General features: G+C 36.2%; 1 protein-coding gene across 1 annotated transcript in view; it reads right to left on the bottom strand.

Annotated features, from left to right (window-relative positions):
• Window positions 1-5,513, bottom strand: part of LOC127846972 (retinoic acid receptor gamma-like) — a 54,618-nt gene extending 49,105 nt beyond the window's left edge. The window contains exons 1-3 of the mRNA XM_052378446.1: window positions 5,161-5,513; window positions 2,753-2,871; window positions 1,163-1,261 (exon numbers count right to left, since the gene is read on the bottom strand). Of these exons, the coding sequence (XP_052234406.1) occupies window positions 1,163-1,261; window positions 2,753-2,840 (187 nt within the window). The 5' untranslated portion in view covers window positions 2,841-2,871; window positions 5,161-5,513. The remainder of the gene's footprint in view (window positions 1-1,162; window positions 1,262-2,752; window positions 2,872-5,160) is intronic.
• Between the last annotated feature and the right edge of the window lie 17,561 nt (window positions 5,514-23,074).

The following is a 23,074-nucleotide window of genomic DNA, read 5'->3' as shown; positions in this document are numbered from 1 at the left end:
TGACAACCACCTGGTGGACGGACCGACCGACAGACCGACCGACAGACCGACATGAGCAAAGCAATATACCCCTTCTTCTTCGAAGGGGGGCATAATAAGAATTGTTTAATTGTTGTGTATTCAAATAATTTTGTTTTCTATAAACAGAATAGCATTAGTTTATATAATCCTATATAAAAAGTCCCCTCGGACAACGTCAAACACCCGAAAGTTTATCAATAAACATATGAGCCGCGCTCAATGAAAATGAGGCTTAACACATTTATGACTAGTGGACTCTCCCATCCTTCTAAATTGGATCAATTTATATCCAAAATTAGGGATGTCTAGTATATTAATTTCTTTATTTAGAATATTTCTTAAAGAAATTCATTTAAGCAAACAGCGCAGACCCTGATGAGACGCCGCATCATGCGGCGTCTCATCTGGGTCTATGCTGTTTGCCAAGGCCTTTTTTCTAGACACTAGGCTGGGTTAATGCATGTACTTAAAGTGTCATCCCAGATTAACCTGTGCAAACTGTGTCCGAGATAATTTTTGGGGAATAGGCTTTTCACCCAATGACTTTGAAGAAATAGGGTAAATAATGTATAACAATGCAGACCTCATAATCATGGCTGCTTTACTACTGTTGAAGCTACAAACTTGTATTGACTCAATAAAATGTTCAATGTTTGACATTGATTTTCAGTCAAGGACTTTCTGTCATATTTTTTTGGATGTAAACTCGCTACTTTCAACTGCTGCATACACCGTTTCTAACACAATTCATGACACAACTGACTCGTCAGATATTGGCTCCTGTCTTCTTGGTTGGAAAAGAAAAGGATTTGTGTCAAAGTCTAAATGGTTCAGTTTTCAATACGCCTTGTGTTACATTTCTTTGCTTTTTTCAACATTTTAATTGGGTGAAATACACAGATACGCAGCTTATCTTTGGCACTGTAATCAGGGATGACACTTTCAACTTCAACGGGCTTTTCTTTAAAAAGAGACTTTCTTTACTTTATACAAAAAAACTCCATAAAAGTGGAAAGTGTTGTACCGGATTAGCCTGTGCAGACTGTACAGGCTAATCTTGGACTTAACCTTTGGCTCATGCAATAAACCCCCTTTTAACTGAGCGATGCTCAAGTATATAGTTAATACCGTGGAAACCTACCTTGGTTGTGGTATATGCCATAGGAGCCATACTGCGGGGCAGCTGGCTGTTGGAAGAGCATGGCATCCATATTGTACGACATCTGTTCCATGGTCATACCTGAAAGGTGGAAGAAATACGTGCACATTTATTAAAGGTACTATACCTTTTTGACAGTGAGACAGTAGGACAACAATGATAATATTGTTTCTATAACTATAATCTAAAAGACAATTTGTTCCAATTGCCAACAAGGGCTGTTTGTAAAACATGCATGCCCCACATATGGGCTGTCAGTTGTAGTGGCAGCCATTGTGTGAATACGTTTTTTGTCACTGTGACCTTGACCTTTGACCTAGTGACCTGAAAATTAATAGAGGTCATCTGCCAGTCATGATCAATGTACCTATGAAGTTTCATGATCCTACCCCTTAGCGTTCTTGAGTCATCATTCGGAAACCATTTTACTGTTTCGAGTCACTGTGACCTTGACCTTTGACCTAGTGACCTGAAAATCAAAAGGGGTCATTTGCCAGTCATGATCAATGTACCTATGAAGTTTCATGATCCTGGGCGTAAGCATTCTTGAGTTATCATCCGGAAACCATTTTCTATTTCGAATCACTGTGACCTTGACCTTTGACCTAGTGACCTGAAAATCAAAAGGGGTTATCTGCCAGTCATGATCAATGTACATATGAAGTTTCATAATCCTAGAGCCAAAGCGTTCTTGAGTTATCATCCGGAAACCATTTTACTATTTTGAGTCACTGTGACCTTGACCTTTGACCTAGTGAACTGAAAATCAAGAGGGGTCATTTGCCAGTCATGATCAATGTACATATGAAGTTTCATGATCCTAGGCCGAAGCAATCTTGAGTTATCATCTGGAAACCATTTTACTATTTCGAGTCACTGTGGCCTTGACCTTTGACCTAGTGACCAGAAAATCAATAGGGGTCATCTGTCATTCATGATCAATGTACCTAGGAAGTGGACTGAAGGACATCCATCTGGTGGATGGAACGACATGAGCAGAACAATATACCCCCTCTTCTTCAAAGGGGGGCATAAAAAGCAACGCAACGCAAACATCGTAGCATATAGATTCTCATTTCACTTGCAAAGCAAATCACCAAATCATGTCAGAATCTTAGTGTTCATATTATCAATATTATTCTGGCAACAGTGATTTTTACGTTCAATTTCTGGGCAGGTATTGGGACCCATTTCCAATGGAAAAAAGTATATATATGTTTATTGTTCCCAAATGGACCCTAAAAATTGCCAATCTCAACATTTGGTTCCCATCAAGCTGTATAAATTGATCCTTAGTAAATTTAATATTGAAAACACTTTTATTCTCAATTTAGAAGCATTTGTTTGCAAGACAACAACACCATTTCCAAAAGTTTGTCAAAATGAAGCATTTTTCCCAATCCAAAGGGACCTTGCCACATTTCCAAAATGGTGGGAAAAAAACACTGGGCAATGAACAACACTGTTAAACCAGACTCTTTAAATGTAACAATGAAATTAATTTAAAATGTCTCACCTTGAGATAGTACGTCTCTTCAAGTGTAACAATGAAACCAATTAAGAATGTCTAACCTTGAGAATGCGGGTGTTTGAGCCCCAGATCTCCAACCATAGGGTCGCTTCCCAAACCTGGCGCAGGGTTCATGATGAGCATCGACATATAGGCTACATACCACGCTCACTGGGAGCACCTGACAACATGAAAATGTTAACAAGAGGGCCATGGGCCCTAAGGTGCTCACCTGAGACCCAAAGGAACTAGCTAAAAATATGACTTTTAGAGTGTGCACAAGCTTTTTTACTGTATACATATAAGGAAAAAGACCCCCCTCCTGGCTGCCATGTTTTTTTACAGCTTCGAACCATTTTCAAACTCAACCATCGTATCCAGCAAATAAATGTTCTAACCAAATTTCACAAAGATTGGGCAAAAAAATGTGTCTTCTAGACTATTCACATGTTTTCACTATATACATATAGAGAAAACTGCCCCACCCCTGGCGGCCATGTTTTTCCAATGATCATGACCATTTTCATACTCGTCCGAGATATCCACAAAACCAATGTTTTGACCAAATTTCATGATGATTAGGCAAAAAATGTGACTTCTAGAGTGTTCACAAGCTTTTTTTACTATTTAAATATAACGAAAATGACCCCTCCCCCCCTGGCGGCCATATTTTTTTACTGATCCGAACCATTTTCGAACTCAACTGTCGTATCCAGACAATAAATATTATGAACAATTTTCATGAAGATTGCACGAAAAATGTGACTTCTAGAGTGTTCACATGTTTTCACTATAAACATAAAGAGAAAACTGCCCCGCTCCCTGGCAGCCATGTTTTTTACCCAATCTTGACCATTTTCGAACTCATCCGAGATATCAATGAAACAAATGTTTTGACCAAATTTCATGAAGATTGGGCTAAAAATTGTGACTTCTAGAGTGTTCACAAGGTTTCTCTATAGCCATATAAGGAATACTGCCCTGCCCCCTGGAGGCCATGTTTTACAACGGACCAGAACCATTTTTTAACTCCATCAACATATCATTAAGACAAACATTTTGACAAAGTTACATGAAGATTGGGCATCAAATGTGACTTCTACAGTGTTCACAAGGTTTTTCTTTTCTTTTACCTAGTGACCTAGTTTTTGACCGAGCATGACCCAGTTTCAAACTCGGTCGAGGTATCATTGGGACAAAATAATTTTCTGCCCAAGTTTCATGACGATCAGACAATAAAAGTGGCCTCTAGAGTGTTCACAAGGCAAAATGTTGACGACCTACGACGGACGACAGACAAAAGGCGATCACAAAAGCTCATCATGAGCATGTTGTGCTCAGGTGAGCTAAAAATACATGTATATCCATAAAAAAAACTCAATTGTTTCCATAAGAATGCCTATTTATTAACATATTTTGTGTATTGCTGAAAACAGAGTTTTTAATAATCTATTATCATAGTACCTAATTAATTTTCTTTGAATCAACATATTATTGATAAGACCAAAAATATAATTATTGTGATTTATATTACTCAAACAATAAATATCCAGGTAATTTGCTTGAATCAAATCGCGGACAATATGCTACAAAGGCGAGAGGTTCAAATACTCAATATTAAGTAACATAATAGGTTAAATTAATTTAATATTTAAAAAAAACAATATTCTGGTACATTAAAGTTTATAAAATTGCCCAATATTTGGTCATTTTTACATGTATCTGCAACCTCTCCGTAATACGCTTGATTGCATCAAACATTCATTATCAGAGTAATTTGATTGGTCAATTCCCAATATCCCATTCATTTACTTATCAATATCACAGGAATACAAAGATGTATGCTTGGTTCAAATGCCCAATATCCCAGCAAGCTATTTTCTTAGTTTGAATGCTCAATATCCAAGTACTTTACTTGGTTCAAATGCAAAATATTTCAGTACTTTACTTGGTTCAAATGCCCCAATATCCCAGTAATTTGCTTGGTGCAATGCTCTATTTCCCAGTTATTTGCTTAATTGGTTTAAATGCCCAATATCCTTGCAGGCAATTTCCTGGGTTCAAATGCCCAATATCACAGGAATATGCTTGGTTCAAATGCCCAATATTCCAGTACTTTACTTGGTTCAAATGACCAATATCCCTGACAGTAATTTGCTTGGTGCAATGTTCAGTATTTCCCTTTAAGTTGCTTGGTTCAAATGCCCAATATCCTTGCAGGCAATTTTCTAGGTTTGAATGCCATGAATATCATAGGAATATGCTTGATTCAAATGCCCAATATTCCAGTACTTTACTTGGTTCAAATGCCCAATATCCCAGTTTCAAGTACCGGTAAACAGAATAAAAATTGGAAAACTGGTTTGAAGGACAAGAAAGGCAAACAACCACTATGAAGACTCCAGAATATATGTAATCACCTTCAAAATGTGTGGAAGGGTATAACTAAAATAAATTAAAATGCTCTTACCAATAAATTTCAGACTGTTGTTAGTGATGTAGCTTAAAATCCAATGCTCACAAAAAGGTTAAGATCCACAGAATCTGTGTAGTTTCTTCGATAATATCCACACTTTTATATCCAATCGAACGAATCTCCACCCATATGTTTTAAACACAAGTTCATAGCCTGAGTTTGATGGTTATTTTCCCTTAAATTATATTAAATCCATCCAAAATGCTCTATTTGAATGATGATACAAACAACCAATTAAAACACTTGATTGAAATGATCATCCAATGGTTGGATCCGGATCCTGGAGCACTGCTTTTTAACCAGGAATATTCCTGAGTTTGCCTTCAGTTAAGAGTGGATGTTATGATACTTTCAATTATACAGGTCATGTAGAGGTAGATGTTGATAAATGAAGTCCTTCAAGAAGCTGATAATTAAACTCTAAATCTTCAAGGATGAAGTTAGCCCATGCATGATTCATGCTCATAAATGATGCTCAAGTTCTGAAAATAGAAAAACAAACCGTGCAGTAATAATTATAATAATATGTTGGCTTAAAGTCTTGCTTACTGTTGCTGCTATGCTGCAAAAAAATAATAAAAACATATAATTATTATTAATACCACCAAATACCAGTTGCCAGGGCTGTTTTATAATTTGCACAAGCAATTTTAATGATAAAAACAGAAGACACTAGAAGTAATACTTTCTTGTATGTGAAAGTCTACGAAAAAGGTAGGTAAAAGACCCTGCAATAAGTGAAAAATATGTCATCTTATTTATACTTAATCTAATCCTAAGATCTTAACCCTTTGCATGCTGGGAAATTTGTCGTCTGCTAAAATGTCGTCTGCAGAATTTCTAAAATTAGCATTTTCTTCGATTTTTTTCAAAGAATACTATCAAAATAGCAAACAGTTTGGATCCTGATGAGACGCCACGTTTTGTGGCGTCTCATCTGGATCCAAACTGTTTGCAAAGGCCTTTAAAATTCAGCTCCAGCGCTTTAAGGGTTAATACTCAATCAAAACACATGGCAATGCGTTTTTGGTTCAAATTTGGGTTTGGTTGCGGGACTCTATATTTTTTTCCCAAATGCAACCTAAAGAGTCCAAATTGAAGGTTTTCAAAAAAGAGTGTGCTTTTGAATACGTCTAAACATGTCATTCATCTCCAAATCCAGCTCTTTAAGTTGAACCTTAGAAAATATAATTTTGAAATCACTTTTATCATCAATGTTAAAGTGTTTGAAAGATCAACATCATTAATTTCCTTTTTTTTCAAAAGGACGCCATATTTCCCAATGCAAAGGAACCAATGCCCTTTTACCAAAATGGTGAAAAATACACTGCATGGTTGCAAATAGCTGCAATTCCATATGACTGCAGCTTTATCAAAATGCATGATATTCCACAATTTTTTCATGTAAATATATTTTTTCTTTTAATGTTTGTTCTTTTATCAAGTGAGCAGTGCCTTCCCCAGGATCTTTTTCAGGCGCCCCGGGGCCGATCGGGGATGGGTTCCGGAGGGGTGTCCCCTCCATACGTTGATTTTTTTTAATTTTACGTGTCAATTCACGTTCTGTGGTGCGTTATAACTCAAAGAAAAACAGCGTCAAAAGACGTCATTTGGTGCGCTATGATTCTTCAAAAAATTCCCCCAGTCATTTAAAAATATATTATTTTTATATTGTTTAATTGTTTTAAAACTTTTCCGCACAGATAGTAAAATCCCGACTCGAACGATTCCTCAATACATCCGTTTCAACCCGACTCTATTACTGTATACTTACTATTTTTCAAGTTTCTATTTATTATCCGATAATCCGGTTTATTCCGTTTTTATCAATCTCTTTCTGGTAAATATTTACGATAAAAGCTTTCAGTTATTTCTTTAACACAAACCTTGCCATTTTTTAAGTGACTATTTATAGATTTGATGAAATATTGCGTCTGAATATGCGTCAATCCCCTGACCTGTTGTGTGCTTGTTAAAACGCTCAATACACGCCATTTGTATGCAATAGACGCGACGTTGTACATGCTGCATAATTTTCGCACTCTTTTTAATTGAGAAAAAGATTCGACACAAAATAAAATTTGCACTGCTAATTTGAAGCAAAAATATTTAACGTTGCGGTAACATTTACATTCGGAAGTGTGTTTCGGATTAAAAACGCGTTAACATCGACTTACGGGAATGGGTTTCGGATTACAAATTTAATTATTCCCATTTGAGATTTCAACAAATATTAACCGTTGCGTTATAAATTCAACGATAATTTGTTTAAACACTTTACGAGTCGAATAAATGTTTTGACGGAATTATGCATGAAATTCACGTTGTCCACGAGGATCACGGCCGGTTGCCATCATCAGACTTCTAACTATCGATTATCGGACGAAACATTTACAAGTGTGCGTAATTTATTCAACGAAAATTTGTTAAAGCGCATTACGTGTCGAATAAATGTCAGAAAAACGAGGTTAATCAGTTCTTTAAATGGACATGTTGAAATATACATGTACTGGAATTAAATAAATTGTTATCACATAATTGTAACCGGGAGTCATTTGCACAACTTACTCGCTATAATAATTAATTGTTTACCACTTGCAATTAATTTCTCGTATTAATTATGAGTCATAGGTAACACTTGTTTACAGTAAAAAGGAGTAATGATGATGCCCGAAACCGTCTTTAATGTTCTGTACTGTACTAATTACCGGTTTATATTACTCAAATGGTACAACTTCTTACTAATCAAGCTGCGATAAACTCTTACTTCATGCCCGACGTCAATAAAAAATAATGGTCGATAGTTAACCCCACCCTCATAAGCATTCGCGTAACCGATTGGACGATGAACTTCACAGTTTGACGACTGGAAAATTAGCAGATACATCCTTGTCAGCATTTAAATGACCGTGTAATGTGGCTAGAATAATCGATACGCGCGTCATGCTATTCTCTTATCAGTGGATTATCCATTACCCCATGTGGTGTTTATGGCGATTACTTGTGAAAGTAGGTACCGAGTGCTCTTTTAAAACAGGGAATATTGATACACTGATAGGGAAACCTTGATTTTTTTGGACAATCTCCACTTTATTTTACTCAAGAATACACTGATCGGAAAATTTCAAGCGCCCCGGGGACTCTGATTTCGAAATTCAAGCGCCCCGCTAAGGGGCGCTTAAATGGCCTGGGGAAGACCCTGGTGAGTAATGTGTTGAGGTTCAGATAAGGGTCGGAATCAGCAAAATATTTGTTGATTTATCAGAGAAAACAAGGGACAAAATTGTCAAAAAACCAGGTTTTCATTGTGAAAAAAAATCTGATAAAGGGAGAAAACTCAAACTGAACTTTTGAAATGAACAAACAAAATTAACCCCTTTGTAAGTTTTTTTTTTTTAAATCTATTTTTAGTCGTGGCGACCTTGACATTGGAGATATTGACGTGATTCTTTCGTGCGACACACCGTCCCATGATAGTGAACAAATGCGCCAAATGATTTTAAAATCTCACAATGAATGACATAGTTATGGCCAGGACAAGCTCATATATGGCCATTTTTGACCTTTGAACTCAAAGTGTGACCTTGACCTTGGAGATATCGACATAATTATTTCGCGCGACACACCGTCCAATGATGGTGAACAAATGTGCCAAATGATTTAAAATCTGACAATGAACGACATAGTTATGGCCCGGACAAGCTTGTTCCGCCAGCCAGCCAGCCAGCCCGCCCGCATTCGCCAATCTAATAACCTTCGGAAAACCTGGTTAATGACCAATAAATCATTCAATATGTTACATTGTAGTTGTACATGCAATAATGCATTTTTCTTTACATATTTTGGATTTATAGCATTAACATGGTTTGCCCTTGATATTTTCTTAAAATCATCCATGATTCATCATTAAAGTAGCCTTTTACAAAAACGTTATTACACATAAAATTGGCTTAATTAATAAACAGCTACATAATATTATGAGATTAAAATGTTGTTCCATCAAAATTTACTTCTGTACAAATTATTTATTTCAAAAGCCCCTTTTGTTTAACCCATTTAAGCCTAGTGGACTCTCCCATCCTTCTAAAGTGGATCAATTTATTTCCAAAATTAGGGATTTCTAGTATATTTTTTTCTTTATTTAGAATAGTTCTTAGAGAAATTCCTTTCAGCAAACAGCACAGACCCTGATGAGACGCCACATCATGCGGCGTCTCATCTGGGACTACGCTGTTTGCCAAGGCCTTTTTTCTAGACACTAGGCATTAATGGGTTTACAAGCCTAGCAACTTCTAGTAATAGCTACAGTTAAACCACAGCATCTGCTTCATAATAAAATGCTTAACAGATGCTTTCTTTATGTGGCTATCGCGTACACCATATGGACTGCCAGCATGTGCAAATGTTTCCACAGTTAATTTGCGTAATGTGACCAAGGAAAATACAACTTATTAGCACAGTATGATCTTCCACAAATCAGAAGCTAATAACCAAATCTTCTTAGCTAAACAAATAAACCAGCAGAACCACACCTTCATTCTCGAAAACTGGAAAGCATGAACACACATAGTAAGGATTGTTGAAGGATGGGGGGGGGGGGTGAGGACGGGTAGTAAGGGTGAAGGTTACGAGGCAAGTTTGTTGGCTGATAGTCATGGGTCAATGACAGATAATGCCTGACAAGCTGCTGATAAACCACAGACCTGTCTGCTTTACAAGAACAGCAAAAATTATATGTGGGATTTTGTAAAACTTTTGGTCTGTAAATTTAGAAAATATTAACATCAAAACAAGTTATTTAGGATAAATGGTAGAATGTAGCAAATGAGGTTTTGCTCTTAAAAAAACTACAATTGAATCCTGGCAATGTCAAATAATTAATGTTCACCTTTTTTTATTTATATTTCTTTTTTATAGATTATTCCAAATACTGTTTTTTGTGTGTGACAATACACCAATTTTACATTAGCAATCCCAATGCTCAAAATCATTATTACAAAAAAAGTACTAATTCTTCCAGTGAACATGAATTGAGGGCTTCAAGCTAGTTTAATAAAATACAGCAATATAATCGAGATTGTATCTGTAACCCTGACAAACTGCTGTAGATTACACTCAGAAATGAAAGCAATAACTGACATATACAATTTATTTCCATTATTAATAATTCCAACTGACAAATGGTTTAAACACATAAATCACGTAGAACTGTCTAATATCCAGGGAACTTTTACAATCAACATAATAACTAGAAATATGGTCAAAGTACACACTAAAGTACATGCATTACGTAACTAAAATTAGCAATTAACCTGCTTTGTCAATTAAAATTAACGACCTTCGAATTCACAAAACATGCTCGAAACCCACTGACACTGTTACATTGAACGCTTCAAAAAAGAATGCCAAAGACATACAATAATTCAAACGCAAACAAAGCACAGAGATTAACATTCTACTTAAAATATTTAAGACCCCCTAACAAAGGCATTATTGATTATGGCTATGAATTATTTGTAATGCTAACTGACCATACAATATCAAATATACACATGAACTTTCGAACCCATTGGAAAGATTGCAATAACACCCTTATCTACATTGGAGGTGTCCGTTTACCTAATAGCCTGCTGGGCCTGTGCAAATAAACTATTTCACCAGGTATTTCCCAATTTCCTTTTAACAAGAAGAGCTCTATAGAACTGAATCCCCGTGTATGGATACAAGCTGTTCCATTAAGATATTAGCCCAACATCCTCATCCTTTTAGGGTTATTAATTTAAATATTTGAAACCAGAACCTGTGACATTATAGAAACATGAGCTTGAGTGAACAATTTTGTCACAAGCCTGGATTGTAATTTACAGGAGAAAATGAATCAGTTCTTTGATAATTAAAGAGACAGTAATTGTGAAAAGTACCAAGTAATATCCAATTGTGAACAGTACAGCCTTATCTCCAATTTTAAAAAGTACATCCAAATCAATATTGGTGAAAAGAAAAACACGATCTCCGATTTTAACAAGAGCTGTCTCCATCGGAAGACAAATGCCCCTGAAAAATGCTTTTTCGAAACCTAAACGCAGATTTCGAAACCTAAACGCGGACCCAAAGTTCAAGGTCAAGGTCAAAGGGTTCAAAATTTATATGCGTATGGAAAGGCCTTGTTCATATACACATGCATACCAAATATTATGGAGGTTACATCTAAAGGGACATAAAAGATATGAGCATTTTTCCAAACCTAAACGCAAAAGTGAGACAGGCAGACAGACAGACAGACAGGCAGGCGGGCGGGGGGACGGACGAATGCACGGACAGTGCGACTGCAATATGCCACCCTAACGGGGGCATAAAAAAGAAAAGCCTAATGAAAACAAGTATTTTCATTAGGCTTTTCTTTTTCATGTAGAGCTGGATGGGAGATTAACTTAATGTTGATTTAAAAAAAAAGTCGGTTAAGTCTTTTTTTTAAGTTTTGGAAAATTGTAAAACAAATTGTTTGGTGAATAAGAAAAATTCATTGTTTTTGACAGTCTTTTGATTACCCTACCCTGAGGAATGAATTTTTCTTATTCACCAAACAATTTGTTTTACAATTTTCCAAAACTTAAAAAAAAGACTTAACCGACTTTTTTTTTAAATCAACATTAAGTTAATCTCCCATCCAGCTCTACATGTTACACTTTATTAAATTTTATATTTAAACAAGAGATGTGTTTGTCAGAAACACAATGCCCCCTATTGCCCCTCTTTGAAGCCATATATTTGACCTTTGACCTTGAAGGATGACCTTGACCTTTTACCTTGACGGATGACCTTGACCTTGACTTTTCACCACTCAAAATGTTCAGCTCCATGAGATACACTTGCATGCCAAATATCAAGTTGCTATCTTCAATATTGCTAAAGTTATCGCAAAAGTTTTGGGACACACACAATGAATTACAGACAGGCCAAAAACAATATGCCCCTGATCTTTCGTCCAGGGGCATAAAAACTTCAATTCTCATTTTTTAAGCATTTGTATGCAACAAAAACCAACAACACTAATTTCCCAATTTTGGTCACATGTCCTATGTTTTTCCCAATCCAAATGGACCTGATCGCATTCCCAAAATGATGAAAAAACACACTGAGCTCGTTTTGTGTTGTAAGCCATATGAAGATTACTAGTCTGTTTCCTGAAGGAAATAAAATAACTCTCAAGTAGGTACTGTCTAACTTCTGAAGGCAGAAACTTGATCTACTGTGATGATGACTCTGCAGCAACCGGTTTTATTCTTTTCCACACATAAAGTAAAACAAAGAAACCTGTTTAATAAATGTCCACATTAAAGAATTGCAACTATTTTAAAGGCGATATTTCTAGTCAACCAATCAGAAGACACACAATGTAGAATAATTTGATCACTCTTAATCCGATGCCATATGATCTTACCCTCACAAGAAACAATATTGTGAGAATCTTATTCATACCAAATAGTATCAAGGGGTGTATACTGGCATACCTAAAGCTGACACTTGCTTATAATGGATCATACATCCTTCCTCAATTTCCGTTCCCAACAGTTCCCCTGATGTCTTGAACTGACAGTGGTTCAGCTAACAGAAGCAAATACTTAACAAGTAAGACTACTATTCCATCTGTCTGCATCCGTATCCGCATCCCTATCGACATCCGTATCCGCATCTGTATCCGAAAAATCATAATGCGGACGCTATATACCATTTATACGCATACGTCGAACGTATCTTTCTTTTTTTGAAAAACTTCTGAACTGAAAACATGTATGCAGAAGAAGAGTTTTCCCATTTTTTGTTAATAGGTGCTGCTGTTGCTCACGCGAAGAAGTGTAAACGTAAACGAAAGCACATGTGGTGGGCACGTGCAATAGTAAGAAATCGCCAAACATTTGGATCTTACAACCATTAAGTTTAAGAACTTGAACTTGCTGATGAGGAGTTTAAAGGTTACTTTAGACTAAACAAACAACAATTTGGATACGTTCTCTCTCTAGTTGAAGAGTTTATTTTAAAAAAATTGGTTAAAAGACAGACCATTGTAGCCAAACAACGCCTAGCTACTTGCTTGCGGTAACTATAAATATTTTGTTTGAGTCAATAATTTGAAGTTTATATACGTTTATTAAACTTTAATGTACTTACATATTGGCAACATAAACTTAATCAACAATCATAAGCATAAAACAATATCAAATGATGCATATAATGTATTTAGAAACAAGGGCTGTTTGTAAAACATGCATGCCCCCCATATGAACTCTCCGTTGTAGTGACAGCAATTGTGTGAATGTTTTTTGTCACTGTGACCTTGACCTTTGACCTATTGATCTGAAAATCAATAGGGGTCATCTGCCAGTCATGATCAATGTACCTATTATGTTTCATGATCCTAGCCATAAGCGTTCTTGAGTTATCATCCGGAAACCATTTTACTATTTCGGGTCACCGTCACTTTGACCTTTGACCTAGTGATCGTGAAAATTAAAAGGGGTCATCTGCGAGTCATGATCAATCTACCTATCAAGTTTCATGATCCTAGGAATAAGCGTTCTTCAGTTATCATCCCAAAACCATTTTACTATTTCGGGTCACCGTGAACTTGACCATTGACCTAGTGACCTCAAAATCTATGAAGTTTCATGATCCTAGGCATAAGCGTTCTTGAGTTATCAACCGGAAACCATTTTACTATTTCGGGTCACCTTAACCTTTGACCTAGTGACCTCATAATCAATAGGGGTCATCTGCAAGTCATGATCAATGTACCTATGAAGTTTCATGATCATAGCCATTAGCGTTTGTGAGTTATCAGCCGGAAACCATTTTACTATTTCAGGTCATCGTGACCTTGACCTTTGATATAGTGACCTGAAAATCAATAGGGGTCAACTGCGAGTCATGATCAATCTACCTATCAAGTTTCATGATCCTAGGCATAAGCGTTCTTGAGTTATCATCCGGAAACCATTTTACTATTTTGGGTCACTGTGACCTTGACCTTTGACCTAGTGACCTGAAAATCAATATGGGTCATCTGCGAGTTATGATCAATGTACCTATGAAGTTTCATGATCCTAGGCCGAAGCGTTCTTGAGTTATCATCCGGAAACCATTTTACTATTTCGGGTCACCGTGACCTTGACCTTTGACCTAGTGACCTGAAAATCAATAGGGGTCATCTGCGAGTCATGATCAATCTACCTATCAAGTTTCATGATCCAGTGATTTTTTTTGCCAGAAATTATAGCCGATATTCGGCTGCTTCCCAATTGCAAAAAAATGATGTTTTTTCCCAAAAATTTGATTAAAATTTTCCAAAAAAAGACAAAATTTTCCCAATAAAGCCAATAAGATTACAATGTAATTTAGCAATAATTTCGAGTGCCGATCGAGTTGCTGAGTCGTCGCCGAACAACAACTGACTTACGTATTTTTCGCGAATTTAGCCGAATAAGATTTTTCGTTGCTATCCACATCTCTCTCTATATTGCGGAGGATACAGACGATAGTCGATGTATCCCGATTGTAAACGCCTGTTTTTACACACGCCCAAGATGGCGGCAAGCAGACAAGAAATTTGCGATGCGCGGCGAAAATGATAAATAACATTCAAATTAACAACGGATATCATATGGTTATTACGGAATAATTTAATGCGTGTGTCAATTAACGCAAAACATAACGTTTGAGATAAAAACAACAAATATTTATTACAAATCTTCACAGTGAATGTGCATCACGGAAATCAGTGTTGGGAAATTGGAGTTAGTCTACCGTTACTCACAAAGTTAATGCATTTAAGATGAGTATCGTTCGAAAATGGAAAGAGAAAAACATGATATGATTTATATGTTAGTGGATCTGTGTAAAATCAGATTCATATGCATATTCTGCTTTATTATGTTTGTCACGCTTTACAGTTTACTGAAATAGCATGGAAGTGCAAGATGTTGAAAGGTAAAGAAATGAAATAAATTATTTTAACTCCATATAATACATCATTAACATAGCAAGACCACTAAAGCGTTTTTTTTATAAATATGTGTTAATGTTTTCACCATATGATATTTAATTTAAAAGAATACTGAATTAAATTCTTACTGTTAAAAAGGTTATGATTACATGGTATATTTAAGAATCTATATAGATTATTGCAAGTTCAATATGAATGTGGAAGGATATTAACTTAACATTGTCTTCATTGTAAGAACACATTAAATTAGTACTTTATAATATAAAAATGCTGTCAAACATACTTTAATAATTTTAATTCTGTTCTTATAATCATATTTATCTTGTTTCCCAATTTCATGGTTTTACTATTTCGGGTCACTGTGACCTTGACCTTTGACCTAGTGACCTGAAAATCAATAGGGGTCATCTGCGAGTCATGATCAATGTACCTATGAAGTTTCATGATCCTAGCCTCAAGTGTTATTGAGTTATCATCCGGAAACCACCTGGTGGACGGAACGACAGACAGACCGACCGAAAGACCGACCGACCGACATGTGCAAAGCAATATACCCCCTCTTCTTCGAAGGGGGGCATAATAAAATGTTCTCGAAAAGACCTGTGTTTCACTGTACTTTAGACATTAAAAGAACAAGGAAAATATGTCACTTTAATTTGTCACAAAATTGTGGACAATCGCTCGTTTAACTGTAAGGTTTTCATAGCAGCGCTCAAAATGTTAAGTCCTGTTTGTTGTTTGCCGGTCTGATTGTCCTGTGCCTGTGCCACAGAACTAGCTGTGGACATATGCTGGAAACCATGCTCTTGGTAAACAGATGACAATAACGATTGATGTAATCTATGCTCAGGCATGGGCTGGCTGCAATTGTTTAGACCTGTAGGATATGTAGGTGGTGACAAAATAGCGTTCCACTCCGTGTTATACAAGTCCATAGAAATCTGTAATTGGAGCCATGATTGTCTTTCTTTGGACAACTGTTCGGCACAAAGTGCACACTCTTCATTATATGGATAAAACTGAAAATTATAATTGAGATAATTGTTATGAAAGACAAGCATGAATGTAAGTAGATATAATGTACAAATCATCATTCTGTCTGTAAAAAAATACAAACGGTAAATACCTGAAACATCGTCTTCTAGCGCCTTTGCTATACTTTTCCAAACATTTGAGGTAAAATCTGAGTCACGATATGAAGAACTGCATTGATTGTATAGTTCCAGGTAGTTTTTCACCAATTCGATAAGTTTCTCGGTTGATTTTTGAGATGACAGCTTTCCCCTCATCGTGCTAAATGCCGTCCTATCTCGTCCGCATCCGCATTAGAATGCTCACTTGAGCGTTCTTTTGCGGCTACGGATATGCGGATGCAGATACAGATGAATTGAATAAGCGCAGTGCATTTCAACTGGTTCTATTTTTTTGCGGATGCGGATATGCGAATGCGGATAAGGAAAGATGGAATAGCAGCCTAAGACACACCCTTCCCTTAGACTAATATCCTGAACTTAAACCATGGTTCAGGCTGACAATAGCTTATTGGTCAGTTTGTTAAGCTGACACTTAAGCTAACAAAGGTCACACGCAAAATTCAGTCTTTCTCAATTCAAAACGATTACACTGATGTCTTGAGATAACAGTGTGGTTCAGGCTAACACTAGATAATAAAGGTCACACGCAAAATTCATTTTTTCTCAATTCAAAACAGTTACACTGATGTCTTGATCTAACAGTGTGGTTCAGGCTGACACTAGCTAAAAGGTCACAAGCAAGATGCATACATTCTTTCTCATTTGCCAGCAATCCCAATTCACAACTACACTGATGTCTTAAACTTACAGAATGGTTCAGGCTGACAATAGCTGATAGGGCAGTTGTATGATGATAGGGCATTTTGTTTGAGGGTCAGATAAAGTGGCCATTGGTTTGGTGAGTGACTCAATATCAAGTTACACAAGTGCTGGTCAAGTTGAACAGACTTGAGGCCATTGTCCTTAAAAGATTAAATTTGACCTAGATAATTGCAATTATTATCTCATTTTGTCTTAAATTCAAAGCATTTGCCTTAAATCCAGAGTTAAAATTACAAGTTGCTGCACTCTTACACTTTTTGGTCCCTCCTTGGTCCCCCCCCCAAAACCCTCCGACTGCCTCTTTGGGCATTCCTAAAAATCGTATTCATGTTGATAAATTCTAAAATGTACAATCAATATGACATGTTTAATCAAAGCGCTGAAAGCACTGAAGTTGTTTGTTATTGAATAATGTAAGACACAATTCACTTTTCAAAATTAATCGCAAGTTTTAAATCAGCACAAGCCATTCAAGTTTATAAAGAGTGTGTCTTAACACACGGGTTGAGATGTGTGTGCACTATTTATCATCCTATTTATTTGTACGCGGAGTATTAAACTTAGTTGTCCGTAGGCGAACAACTAAAAATATGAATTAGTGTGTGCACTGGTAAGATGAAAAGAGTGCATGAAATAATCTGAAATGATCATAATAAATGTATAAATCCATCAGGCAGTACATCATTTCTTTCTTTAATAGTTGTTTAACGTTCATATATGGCTACACTTTAATTCCAAAAGGTATCAGACACATGCATGAGATACAAAATGTCCAAACATCACAACATTGGTTCAGGTCCCAATTTTGTTAGGAAAAGTTTAAACTCATACTTGGGGAAAGAACAAATTTGCCATTTGTCTTAAATAAAAATATAACAGTGCCATGTGTAATTTGGAACAAGAGATGTGTTTGTCAGAAACACAATGCCTCTAATTGGACCGCTTTGAAGCCATAAATTTTACCCTTGACCTTGAACGATGACCTTGACCTTTAGCCACTCAAAATCTGCAGCTCCATGAGCAGTGCTTTCCACAGGCAATTTTACGGTCCCTCAGCGGAGCGCTTAAATTTTGAAATCAGAGTCCGCGGAACGCCTGAAATTTTCCGATCAGTGTATTCTGACAGTTATTGCAGCTTAAGATCAAAGCGATATCGACTTCGCCGAACATTTTGAAAGCCGATTTACCATCCTTTGTCAATTTACCCAAACTTAAGCCCGCCTAAAGGCGGCGCGTCGCTGTATTAGAAAATCAATATTGGCTAATGAGAGCGCACGCTTTGTATGAGCGTCAGCAGTAGGCAGGCAATACCTGCAGTTAAATCATGCCGACTACTCGTGACATACATGTAATTGCCACAGAAATCTTAGCCAGTTACTTAGAAGACTGATTATGGCAACCCGCCGTCATCCTCTTGGACAACGTGAATTTTATGCATAATTCCGTAAAAACATTAATTCCACTCGTAAAGTGTTTAAACAAATTATCTTTGAATTCATAATGCAACTGTTAATATTTGTTGAAATCTCGAATGAGAATAATTTAAATTTGTAATCCAAAACCCATTCTCGTAAGTCGATGTTGAAGCGGTTTTAATCCGAAACACACTTCCAAATGTAAATGTTACCACAACGTTGAAATATTCTTGCTTCAAATTAGCAGTGCGATTTTATTTTGTGTCGAATCTTTTTCTCAATAAAAAAGAGCGCGAAAATTATGCAACATGTACAACGTCGCGTCATTTGCGTGCGTGTATTGAGCGTTTTATCAAGCACACAACACGTCAGGGGATTGACGCATGTTCAGAGACAATTTTTCATCAAATCTATAAATAGTCACTTAATTTATTAGATACTATAGAAAAATGGTATGGTTCGTGTTAAAGAAATAATTGAGAGCTTTTATCGTAAATATTTACCAGAAAGTGATTTATAAGAACGGAATAAATGGTAATATCAGGTAATAAACAGAAATTTCAAAAGTAGAAGGTATACAGTAATAGAGTCGGGTTGAAACGGATGTATTGGGGAATCTTTTGAGTCGGAATTTTACTATTTATGCGAGAACGTTTTAAAACAATTAAACAATATATATTTTTTAATGACTGGGGGATTTTTTTTAAGATTCATAGCGCACCAAATGATGTCTTTTGACGCTGTTTTTCTTTTAATTATAACGCACCACAGAATGGAAATTGACACGTTAAATAAAAAATAATGAACGTCCCCTCCCGAACCACCCCTATCAGCCCCGGTGCGCCTGACAAAAATCCTGTGGAAAGCACTGATGGGATACACATGCATGCCAAATATCAAGTTGCTATCTTTAATATTCAAAAAGTTATGACCAAACTTTAACGAAGGTTTAAGTTTTAGGAATGAAAAATACAATGATATTTGACCTTTTACCATGAAGGATGACCTTGACCTTGACTTTTCACCACTCAAAATGTGCAGCTCCATGAGATACACATGCATGCCAATTATGAAGTTGCTATCTTCAATATTGCAAAAGTTATAAAACTTTAACCAAGGTTCAAGTTTTGTGACACACACATACAATGACACATTATGAAAGACAGACAGACAGGCCAAAAACAATATACCCCGATTTTTCGATCCGGGGGGGGGGGGGCATAAAAAGGGCAAATAAAACACATGTGCTCCTTTGTTCAACAAATAGTTTCACCCCTAAACTGGTAAAATAAATGACTGCAATTTGTGGATGATATTCAACCAATGACTGCAAATGCAGTGGTTTTATTTATGCAAGACTTAGAGGCAGCTAACTGATGATGATTTTGAACATTGTACATCAATTTTTATAGTGTTTCAATTTCAATTTAACATTTAAGTTTATGTTCCATTATTTTCAGATTTCAAACAGCCCCATTTGATTTACAACTCATAATAATTATATTTAACTCTTTCCCAATCAGAAGGAAAGTGAAAATGGCTACGAGCAAACAGCATAAAACCAGACCAGCCTGCGAGTAACTCGCAGTCTGTTCAGGTTTTATGCTTTTGCTGCTCATCCGTATCTAGGGGTTGATAATAAAATTTTAGAACTCCAGGAATCTAGTTAGAAAAGTCTCTAAGTAAATTTAACTTACTAAGGGACTACAACTGCATCAAAATATGTATCTAAGTGGTAAAGTTAATAAGCTCTACAAAACCATGATTCAACTTCATTACAGATTTGCTTACTCTGTAAAAAAAAAATAAAGTACACATTGATATGGTATGGTGTTCACTTCTTTTACAAAAAACATAACATAATTATCTACAAAATAATAGTAAGAATGGCAATAATATAATACCAATCTTAAGTTAAAGAAAGTCAAAATATATACCTTATATAGTGTTTTTTTTCTCCATATTAAAAATATTCCCTCTTTGTTATCACCAAGCAACTCCTAACAGTAATCTCAAAAAATGTTAGTAGCTGCAATTTTATGCGAGAAAAACAAAATCAACAAATCCTCACAATCAAATGTGCTATAAGCTGATAAAAAACAGTAAATATACAATAATACAGAGCTTTTCCCCACAGTTCTGAAGTCTAAGGTCTCTATAGCCAATTAGAAACTGTACGTCACTCACTCTATATCTTTGTTGAATACATCAAGGTTCAATGGCCTGAACTCCATTAAAGCTCTCAATAAGAGCTGCCAGATTTATGTCAGCAACAGGGTGTTTCTTATACTGCAGTATACTTAACCAAACAAATATATATTATTAGGAATTATAAGAGAGGGGTCACTGTTCTATAGCAGTAATGAGCATTTCAACTGAGCGTCCAAAGGACTTATTATGATTCACCCAGTAGTGGAGCTACATGACAAATAGCAGTAGAAAATGGATAACATATTGTAGCACATATCCACATGAAAAATAACTGTAGACAAGAAACCGTCGGAGAAGGGTGTTGCTCCCCAAAGGTTTTTTGTCACAATATTGCACTATATATTCAGATAAAAGAAACGTCTTGAGGGACATAACATTGGACAGTATAATACGATGGATGGTTTAGCAACTTAAAAATTTCATAGGGCTATAACTCTCTAAATAAATCATCTAACCAGAACTCACAAATAACATGCGCATCTCCTCAAGGTAGGTAAGCTTCCCATAAAGCTTCATTGAATTCCAGTCATTAGTTGCTGAGAAATAGCCCGGACAAGAATTGCACTATATGTACAGTTAATGGAAATTCAAAGGGTCATAACTCTGTGAAAAATCATCTGACTAGAACCCGCTGATAATATGCACATGTCCTCTTGGTAGTGAAGCTTCCCATAAAGTTTCATTGAATTCCGGTCATTAGTTGCTGAGAAATAGCCTGGACAAGAGTTGCACTATATGTACAGTTAATGGAAAATTTCAAAGGGTCATAACTCTGTGAAAAATCATCTGACTAGAACCGGCTGATAAAATGCACATCTCCTCTTGGTAGTGAAGCTTCCCATAAAGTTTAATTGAATTCCGGTCATTAATTGCTGAGAAATAGCCCTGACGAAAATTGTGCACGGACGGACGGACACACGCACGGACAGACGAAGCGGCGACTATATGCTCCCCCCAAAAATTTTGGGGGAGCATAAAAATGGAGAACATATTGCAGCACATAGCCACATGACAAATAACTGTAGAAAATGGAGAACATATTGTAGCACATAGTCACATGACAAATAACTGTAGAAAATGGAGAACATATTGTAGAACATTATAAGTCACATGACAAATAACTGTAGAAAATGGAGAACATATTGTAGCACACAGCCACATGGCAAATAACACAATAGAAAGAGGACTAAAGTTTGTAGCACATAGCCACATGACAAATAACAGAGCAGAAAATGGATAACAGATTGCATCATATGGCCAGATGACAAATAATAGAGTTATAGAGGGTAACAGATTGTAGCACATAGCAACATGGCAAAAACAGAGTTATAGAGGAAACAGATTGTAGCACATAGCAAAATGGCAAAAACAGAGTTATAGAGGAAACAGATTGTAGCACATAGCCACCTGGCAAACAAACGAGTTATAGAGGATAACAAATTGTAGCACATAGCCACATGGAAAATAAAAGAGCAAAAAGAACAGAACAAATTGTAGCACATAACCACATGTCAAATAACACAATAGAAAGAGGATAACATATTGTAGCACATTGTAGCCATATGACATAAAACAGAGTTAAAGAGAATAACAGATTGCAGCACATAACCACATGGCAAATAACACAACAGAAAACGGATAACAGATTGTATCACATAACAAATCTTTTTAACAATTGGATAAGAGACTGTAGTACATTGTTAAATCATAATTCAGAATCAATAGCACACAAAATGTTCAGTGTAGCACAATACAAACTACAGCCAAGTTAATTAACCCTTTTATGCCTAGCCTCTAGAAAAAAGGCCTTCGCAAACAGCGTAGACCCAGATGAGACGCTGCATGATGCGGCGTTTCATCAGGGTCTTCGCTGTTTGCTTCAAGGAATTTCTGTAAGAAATGTTCTAAATATAGAAATAAATATACTAGACATCCCTAATTTTGGAAATAAATTGATCCAATTTAGAAGGATGGGAGAGTCCACTAGGCATAAATGGGTTAAACAAATGACAGTGATGCACAAACAAAGCAGTGCCGGACTGTACTGGATTAGCACCGAGGAGGCCAATAGGCAATAAAACTATTGGAGCCCACACCCAAGTATACCATTGTGGGTATACTGTAAACTTAAACGCCGGTGCCCAATTGATTGCACATGTTTAAATGAGCCTTCTTTTACACAGGCTTGCTAGACATTAGTGTGACGATTTAAAAGTAACATTTTATTTTAATACAGCAAATGCCAATACAACATTATAATTATTATATGAAGAATGTAAGGAAAGTTCAAACAATATGGTTTTGCAAATAATAAATTATCATAACTTCGTAAGACAATGTCTAGCCTTTAATAGAAACATAACATTTATATTTATTAATAAACAATTTTCTTTCTTCACAGTTTTATTGGGCCTCTAAAAGTCGGG

The sequence above is a fragment of the Dreissena polymorpha genome, chromosome 10, assembly GCF_020536995.1.
Source record: "Dreissena polymorpha isolate Duluth1 chromosome 10, UMN_Dpol_1.0, whole genome shotgun sequence".
In the NCBI taxonomy this organism is placed as follows: domain Eukaryota; kingdom Metazoa; phylum Mollusca; class Bivalvia; order Myida; family Dreissenidae; genus Dreissena; species Dreissena polymorpha.
Note: the sequence above shows the minus strand (reverse complement) of the source record. Positions and strands in the feature narration are given on the sequence as shown.